General features: G+C 36.9%; 1 protein-coding gene across 1 annotated transcript; it reads right to left on the reverse strand.

Moving 5' to 3' along the window:
• Positions 1-4549: 4549 nt before the first annotated feature.
• On the reverse strand, positions 4550-9152 carry LOC141586671 (putative inactive receptor kinase At5g67200). The gene is made up of 3 exons (XM_074407968.1): positions 8064-9152; positions 6982-7336; positions 4550-5474 (listed from the first exon to the last, which is right to left on the reverse strand). Exons 1-3 carry the CDS (start codon positions 9072-9074, stop codon positions 4894-4896), a joined length of 1947 nt encoding a protein of 648 aa, XP_074264069.1. The 5' UTR covers positions 9075-9152; the 3' UTR covers positions 4550-4893.

Below are 9152 nucleotides of genomic sequence, written 5' to 3' on the forward strand. Positions count from 1 at the left end.
TGTATGATTGTATGTAATCCGTGAAAGAAAAAAAGTACGGAGTAAAATGTAGTGGAGATATATATGGTGGATTTGGTGGGAGTTGATTTGGTTTAAAGAAAGTATTGTCTTTGCTAACGTTGCTTCTTTTGAGATTATTGATGTGATTTTTGAGAATTTCTTTGAAATTTGTAAATTTAGTCAAATTGCTTAGTGTGTAGACTTTTTTTTAAAGCGGATCCTTTGTCCCATTTTTCTCGTCTCATCTCCTAATTTCCCGCCTTCTTACGATATAGAGTATTTCGTGTGATCAATCTGACGGGGATACAAAAGTGGGATCGAGATTCTCAGCTCTTGTACCGCTTCTGGCTGGGGCTTTATTTCTAACTTCCTATTCCTGTTATAATAAGAGGATTAGTTCGTTTAATTAGTCAAATATGAAACTTTTGACTTGTTTAATTAATTCTAGCTTCTTATTGTTATAAGAGACTAGTTCGTTTAGTTAGTCAGATATGAACGTTTTGAGTTGATTAAGGTTCTAGCTTCATAATGTTATAAGAGGACTAGTTCGTTAACACAAATTCTTGTTTGTGACGGCACATATCCGTCACTTTTGAGTGACGGATACCATTTTATCTCACAAAGTACCCACTTTTTTTCTCTCTGCAACACTATTCATGTGGTCCCCTTTCTTCACTAACCCATTTTGTTACCATTTTTACTCACAAAATATCCGCCACAAATGGTAACCCGTCACAAGGGAGACCAATTGGTTCGTTAAATAGCCAAAGATGAACATTTTGACTTGTAAGAAGGCCTTTGATCGTTTTAATTGGCGCATGATCAATTTTTCGAGATTGGCGTGAGTCTTGAGAGTGATAATATGAATATTTTTAGTTAAAAAGTAGATTTCTTATTTACCAAAACTCTACAAACTTGAAAATGAATGCATTATTTTTTAAATTGAATGGAGTAATTAATTTATGCAAATGATGAATTTAGAAGCTTAGCTGGGGATAAACAATCGTTGCTTATGTTCCAAGGTCCAATAGAACTCTGTTGAATCAAACCTGTGACCACACTAGATAAGTTTTACCTGCAAACTTTTCTACATGTTATTTTTAATGTTTGATAAAATAACTTAATTTTATCAATTCTTCGAAAAAGTTGTAAACAACAAAATTTTAAAAATAAAACAGTTAAAAACAATATTATTATATACGATAATGTCTTGAACTTAATTTTAACTTTGTTTAGTTCATATAAGTTCAATTCAGTTTATTTTTGTTTTTTGGTTCAGTTCAGCTCAGCTCAGGTCATGCATGCCTTATGAATCTAATTCAATTCAGATAGTTTCACTCCAAAAGAGCAAGACTAATCTATTACGACAGAGCTACTTCAATTCAATTCAGATATAAGAGATGATTTTTAGTCATTGAAATAAATGGTGTCGGACTCGCCTTGGCTCGGGAATAATGACGACAAAGGTTGGCTTGGGAGGACGGGGATTGAACCATTAGCCAAATATCAAAATATCAGTCTGGTTGAGATAGTTTTCTTACATAATACAAAAGTAGTATGAATTAGTTTGATGATATTTTCAAGTGGTGGAGTGGATCTTGTTAGACATGCCAATATGTCATCATTAATAACGGCTTTTTATATGAGACGACCTCACCAAATAATATTTGGTAGATATTCTTACATGGGTTTGATACACTAAAATCTTCCTCCAAAAAAGTAATTTGCATTAGAGTTAGAGGGTTGATTCCTAGCGAATATGCGCAAGTTATGTTGATTACCCTTGAGCATAAAGAAGCGTCTACAATATGTTATAGTCTCCAGTTCTCTACCATAAATTGATTAATGATGGACGTGCATAATGTCAAAATGTGGATTAAAAATAGCAAGTCAAAACAAGGAAGATGCAATTTCTTTGTTGGTGGGACGTTTGAAACAAACAACACTCATGAATGGTACTACTACTTAATTGGAGGATTGTCATGTGTGTAGACTTTTCTACCCGGAATATATTTACAAATATTCATTTAAGACAAAAGTATCTGTTTTAAGCTTAAAATAGGTCAAATAATAATTCACTTGTATAGATATGACATACATACATGTGATACATCTTGTTATTTCCTATGAATTTCACTTTTGTCCTATTTAACATATTTTTTATCCATTTTAACCGTAAGACGGATATACTCGTTTTAAAAGAGATTAGTCAGTATATATTTCATTTTCTATAATTAAATTTCTAATTACTTGTAATTTAAGAAGAGAGTGGACTTTCGGCATTATTTGGACCTTTTCAGCGTGGCTTAGCTGTCTACTTTTGTTTACTTCTTCATTCTAACCCAACTTGTGCTTCTTGTTTACTGTGATGATCCGTGTATTTTGACTTTTTATGCTTATTTTTATTATTTTTAGTTTTAATTTAATACGTACAAGTATATAATAAGAATATAAATTAAATTTCTAAATATTGATTCAGTGGTTGCCAATATTCGGATCTCACCAGCTACAAAAGATTTTGCTAAATCTTTAGTCTTTATAATTCAGCGGCTATGTAAAAATACAAAAAAAAGGTATATTATAAAAAAAAATGGTACCACAATACCATTTTTTAAAAACACGGTAAAATTAAACAAATTAAAGTCGCTAATTCCATCAACTGCTTTACTGCAAATTCGATTTTTCGCTTATCTATTTCTTTACAACTTATTAAGTCGTCGTATCATTCAGCGGGTTTAGTATATCTATTTCTTTACAACTTATTAAGTCGTCGCATCATTCAGCGGGTTTAGTATAAAGCCGCAAAGCAATTCACCCGTTTTGAACCGAAATGGAAAAAAAAAAGAACCTACGTTGATCCATCTTCAATAAATAATTTCAACTAAGTTTCATTATTCTTTTTAATAAATAAGCAGTTTTTTTGGAAAATAATTATTTAACACGATATAATTTGTAATCTTTCCATAAAATTTTACGAAGAACTTGTTAAAATAAATAAAAAACTCCTTACAAAAATACTCCATCTTATTCTTCTCCATTTCCTTATTCGGATTATTTGGGTTTTCTTCCTAATTTTCTTTTTTGGATTGATTTGTATGATCCAAATTCAATGGCATGTCAATAGTGTGTTTTGACTTTTGTATGATCCAAATTCACTTTTTTATTTCTTATGCATAAAGGAAATGGAAAGAATATAGTGAATAAGGTAGACCTGGCGAACATATCAATCGGGTCGGGTTCGGGTCAGGCTAGTTCGGGCCTCTCATTGATTTCAGGTTAATTCAGCTCGGGCCGGGTCATTTCGGGTTTTGGGTCTGTTTTGGGTTTGTTGGTCGGGCCTATTCCAGGTCAAGCGGGTCGGGTTGTTTCGGGTTATTTTCGGGTCAATGAATAAGAGGGAAAAAGTCCTTTCAAGTCTTTTCGGTTCAATTAGAATATGTTTTGTCGGATCATTTTCGGGTTTGGTGGTTTCGGATCGAGTTATTTTTGTCGGGTCAGTTACGGGTCAAGAAAGCTCGGGTCGGGTTAATTCGGGTTTCTGGTCACATTCGGATGATGTAGTTCGAGTCTCGGGTCAGCCTTTTCGGGTCGGGTTGCTTTTGCGAGATCTAAATAAGAGTAGATCTGGCAAACGAGTCAATCGGGTCGGGTTTGAGTCGGACCAGTTCGGGTCGGGTCATTTTGGGTTTCACAAATTTTCGGGTTACTTCGGGTCGGGTCGGGTCAGGTCATTTCGGGTTACCGGGTCTGTTTCGGGTTTGTGGTCGGGTCTATTTTAGGTCAAGCGGCTCGGGTTATTTTGGGTTGGGTCATTTTCGGGTCATTGATTAAGAGAAAAAAAGGGTATCTTTTAGGGTCAATTAAAGTTATGTTTTTTTCGGGTCATTTTCGGGTTGGGTAGTTTTATACCGGGTCATTTCGGGTCGGGTCTGTTACGGGTCCATGAAAGCTCGGGTCATTTTCGGGTCGGGTCGGGTCAATTCGGGTTTTGGGTGTCTTTCAGAAGTGGCAATTCAGGTCAATTTCGGGTCTCGGATCAGCCTTTTCGAGTCGGGTTGATTTTGCTAGGTCAAGAGGGAGTATAAGAGAAGAAAAAATAAAGGAAAAACTGAAAAAGGGGACTTATGTAAACTATATGGTTTGTCACAAATTGTTGTTTAAGACAGAATTATCGTTTTAAATTTAGACGAGTCAAGTATATCAAGACTAATTGATTGATTGTCACAAATTAATACGGAGTACGAGTTATTATACCCACTTCCTATGCGGACTTGGTCCAATGAACCATTCCACTCACCAACTATATGGGCGTAGTCAATGAGGATAGCTGCCCAGATTTTTTGGCCAACAGGCCCACATTCCATAACTACGCTTCTAACATATTTGGACCCCAAAGGCCCAAACCTTTTGATTGGAATATTATGGAAATCCCCAAATACAACTTTTCTATAAGACATCCTCATAAAGATGAAATATAGGATCGCCCTTCTCTTTCACATTCCGCATCCTCACTGGCGATAAAATAACAGTCAACATAGACTTGCTACAGTTGCTAAGTAAGCTTTATACAAATAATACAATGAAAAAGTTCATGTACGAAGCTATTTAGTAAATATCAAATGGATCAAATTAGTTAATGTACTACTCGTAACAAATGCTAAAGCCAACTAGCCAAGCGTAAAATTGTCGAACAATCCTTACTCTTGGAACGTGCTGTCGAGGTCACAAAAATTCGTTGCTAGGCTCCAATGTCCTCTTGGGGTTCACTAACCTGCCTGCTTCAGATAAGATTCTTTATACTTCTCATAAACCGCAATCATTTGGTATCGAAGTAGGTTAAACTTGCCTCTTGAAATCCGGATTCATAATCATATTGTCAGACGGTCTAGGATGCTATGGCATTCCATGTTCAGGGCTCAATTCAGGCACGTCCATCAAAACAGCCTCCTTGATTTCCTGCAACATTTTCAACACTTGCCACATATTAGGCCTATGTTCCGGGGTGGCTGCACTACAAGTTATAGCCACCTCGAGAAGCATAACCAGTCTGTTCTCGTCCACACCGCCATCTTCAACTTCCCTAGCTGCCCTTACCCACTGTGCTATATCCTTTGGTGTTAAACCAGAGTGTTCAGAAGGCGGTTTCCCGGTCAAAAGCTCAAGTAATAATACTCCAAAGGCGTATACATCAGATTTGGGAGTAGCTTCTTCAGAGTTTGAAATACGGGTCTCAGGTGCTTTATACCCGATTAGGGTTGGATCATTTTCTAATAGAGATGGATCAGTTAGAACGTTTAGGCAATAATCTGTTATACACGCCTCAAAATCAGAACCCAGGAGAACATTAGTGGATTTGAGGTTCCCATGGACGAGTCTCCAAGCTTGATGAATGTAGGAGAGGCCTTGTGCTACGTCTTCTGCTATTTTTAAGCATGATGTCCAGTGGAGAGGTTTTGCTCTCGCTGATTTACTACCTGCATTCAAATATATATCAACATTCTTGAATCTAGAAGAATAATACGGGATATATTACGAAGTACTATATCAATAGAGAAATGTGGTGGCTAATAATAGAAATGAATATGTAACATAAGTATTCTATTCTATTAGCTAAAACTCTAAAGAAAAGGGCATATGAAATTTTAACTTTCAAAAGGACTATATAAGATTATTTATGGTTAAAAGCTTCAGAAAATTCTGTCGAATCTTTGCCTAGCAGTAATCAGAGAAGTAAACATTTACTAGCCTGAGAATAAGGTCGCGGTAGAGAAACTATTATTTTCATTTTGGTTACAATTCAATTTGAAGTAAAAGTTTGCAAGAAACATGAAGATTCAATGGTTAACTTCATCGAACAAGCCACTTCTCGACAACTACAGACCTGGTATTTTTCTAACTTATTTCTGTTAGCGAGCTTAAACAGATTCAATGTTTCTTGTTATTGCAGTAGCAATTCTAGGATTTCTATTCAGCAGTTCTGCCCAGAAATGCTTTAACTGGGGTTATGGGCTTATGGCTGCGCAGTGTATGTTGCCAGCTCAGGAAATTTACAGACTGGTGGCAGCTGCATCTTATCTAAAAATTCCCAAGAATTGAATGCTCATAATTACTAACGATGCCAGTACTTGAATGCAGTGCGGTTTGCAGTTTTGCACTGTTAGAATGGCTAAGGATAAGGAAAATAAAAGGTTAAAGTTTAAGGGAGCTGAATTGGTTCAAATGTTATGATATTGGACAACATTGGTGCACAAAGAGGAAAATATGTGCCCTCCCATGTTTTGCGTATGAATCCCGGAAGGGAAGGAATACGAGAGTGTTCACCTAACCAGCCACAAATCGACATTCGACAACAAAAATCGACTTTGTTATGATATTGAACTTCCGTATTCTTGCTACCACCTTTGCTTAAGCAGGTTTACTAACTTCACCTAACAAGCCACTTAGCCACAAATCGACATTCGACAACAAAAATGAATGCACTGTATCATAGTATGCTCCTATTTAACTAAACTTCACGGAAATTACTGCAATAGATTATTATGCAAAATAACTTTATTACAGTAACTTTTTTATTATCTACATATGTGATACCTTATAGCTATACTCCTAGAGTCCTATGGTTTATTTTAGACAGTAGAGCATGCCAAAATAATTGACAACAACATTAACAATAGCAAACACTTTGTCCTGTGGTACCAAGTTACAGGCACTTCCCAATGTTTTACCACCTGCAAGATTCTTTTTGTTGATACTTCCAAAACCCTAATTACCATTTCTTTAATCTACTAATCTTGATATTTAATCACCTGCAAGAGTCCTATGTAGGGACTATAATTCTAACATGCTAGTCTAAAACGCGTCCATTATCCTAGAATTATAAGTTACGATTGCCACGAAATTATAGTACACTATCGCGCTTTGTGACCGTTACAAAATCATATACTGAATTTAAAATAAAACACAAGAAAGAAAGAAACATACCATGGATAAGAGAAAACAAGCTTCCATTAGGTTGATAATCATAAACCAAAAGCTTCTCATCCTTAGCTTGGAAAAAACACCTCAAAGGCACCAAATTAGGGTGTCTAAGTGCACCAACTGATTCCATATGCCGTTGGAACACATCTTCCCCAACACCTCCCATCTTCCCTCCATCAATCCTCTTCACACACACTATCAAACTATTATCCACCACCGCCTTATATGTCGTCCCTATCGTCCCTCTCCCTAATAACTCAGCGGATGCCCTCATCAGCTGCTCCACTGTGTACACTGGCGTCTCCCCTCCGCAGAACACCAAATTTCCCGCTTTCTCTACCTCTTTGACTGTCGTCATCTATTAAAGTAGCAGAAACAGAATTTGAAGTTAGGAATAACATACATATTAAAAGGTCTTGGGAAACCAAATTACTAGTTCGAACTTCAACTTAACTACTTCGTGCATATTTTAACGCTTTTCTCATCTGTGGCGGATTCAGGATTTGACATTAGGGGTGAGAAATTCACGCAGAACAAACTACTAATATAATAGAGTAAATTAGGAAAAAATAGAAAATTTCATCGAAAAGACTTCAAATTTTTCGTTGTTTAGCAAAGCCGACTACCATGCTAGTCCCGCCTGGCTCCACCACTGCTTCTCATTTAATTTTTCACGGTCCATGGACAATAATTTGACCATAATTTTAAGCAATCATTCTTTTTTTGCAAAAAAAATTTTTAATGTACAATATATTTGTGATCAAGGTTATAAAAATTTTAACTTTAAATAGTTTAAGAAAGGGGATCTCTCCATTTCCTACTCTCCATTTTCTCTAATAGAACAATATTTAATCATTATCCACTCTCAACCTTTTCATTCAACTGACCATTAGATTGTTTTGAGACGGAATCTAGACCATTAATAAGAAATGGAAGGAAATGGAGAGAGAGGAATAAATGGAGAGAAACTCAATTGGAAAACAACATAGATTAAAACAGAATCTAGTCAATCTACTAATAAAAAAAATTAAAGTAATTAAAGTAAAATATTCATATTCCTCAGCAATGGCTGCTTTGAGATATACCTGTAGCTGCGCGCTTTTCACTTTCTCCTCCCTCTCCTCCTCCAACATCATCACCGCAGCCGCATTAATCGCCGCCGAATAATCAGACTCCATCGTCCCCGCCACATCATCGACTCTCCTCCCCTTCTTAACCGCCATTACAAAACAAATAACCGAACCTATCAACACAATGACTCCAGTAACAAACCCGACCACCAACGCCGCTTTATTCACGTGCCTTTTGTCGACGCTGTGCGATTTCCTTACGACCGGCGTCGACAACGGCGGCGGCGCCTGACCATGAACCAGAGGACTAGGCGCCCCCGCCGGGGCATCGAAGAAAGGCATCCCAGGCCTACACTCCCGACGAACAAGCCGTCCACATAATCCTCGATTATGTGAAAAACTTGACGGATTAAATCGCGACAATGTCGGTGTCACGGGTATCGGACCTCGTAAATTATTATTAGAAACATTGAATACTAACAATGTAGTTTGATTAAAAACCGGTATAGTTCCTGTAAACTTGTTGAACTCGACCCGTAAACAATACAACCGATCCAAACCCGCCAACCAGGTTGGCAACTCTTCAGTAAAATTATTACGCGATAAATCAATAGTTCTAATCCTATGAAGCGTCTTAATCGACGGCGGAAACCGGCCCGTAAAATGGTTATACTCAAGGTAGAGGCCTTTCAAGTTGTAAAGCGCAGACAGGTCGGGTACAGGCCCATTCAGCGAGTCGTTTTTCAAACTCAACACCCTGAGCTGGTCTAACCGAGAAAGCGAGTCTGAAACGAAAATGCCACCAAGGTTTTCCCCTTCTACGACGAAACGAACAACTCTGTTGTTCAAGCATTGAACGCCTTGCCATTGGCAATGAGAAATATTTGTGTTGAAGTGTAGTTTGTTGTTGATATCAGCTTTTTGTTGGAAATGTAGGATTGCTTGAGCATCATTTGATGGTTTAGCAGCATTAGTAGAGTTTGATAATAATGTTATAAGAAAAATAAAGATAATGTAGTATTGCATATTTTTTAATTGGTTAATAAGGAAATGGAAGAAGAGAGTGTAATGAATGAAGGGAAGCAGGGAGTTAACTAGTGAAGG

The sequence above is a fragment of the Silene latifolia genome, chromosome 6 (assembly GCF_048544455.1).
Source record: "Silene latifolia isolate original U9 population chromosome 6, ASM4854445v1, whole genome shotgun sequence".
Classification (NCBI taxonomy): Eukaryota; Viridiplantae; Streptophyta; class Magnoliopsida; order Caryophyllales; family Caryophyllaceae; genus Silene; species Silene latifolia.

Excerpts from the sequence above, each read along its gene's own strand:
- LOC141586671 (XM_074407968.1), bottom strand. The coding sequence starts at position 9,074 with ATGCAATACTACATTATCTTTATTTTTCTTATAACATTATTATCAAAC. Across the intron at positions 7,337-8,063 it reads TGAAAAGCGCGCAGCTACAG|ATGACGACAGTCAAAGAGGT; the intron begins GTATATCTCAAA and ends CTACTTTAATAG. Across the intron at positions 5,475-6,981 it reads CTTGTTTTCTCTTATCCATG|GTAGTAAATCAGCGAGAGCA; the intron begins GTATGTTTCTTT and ends ATTTGAATGCAG.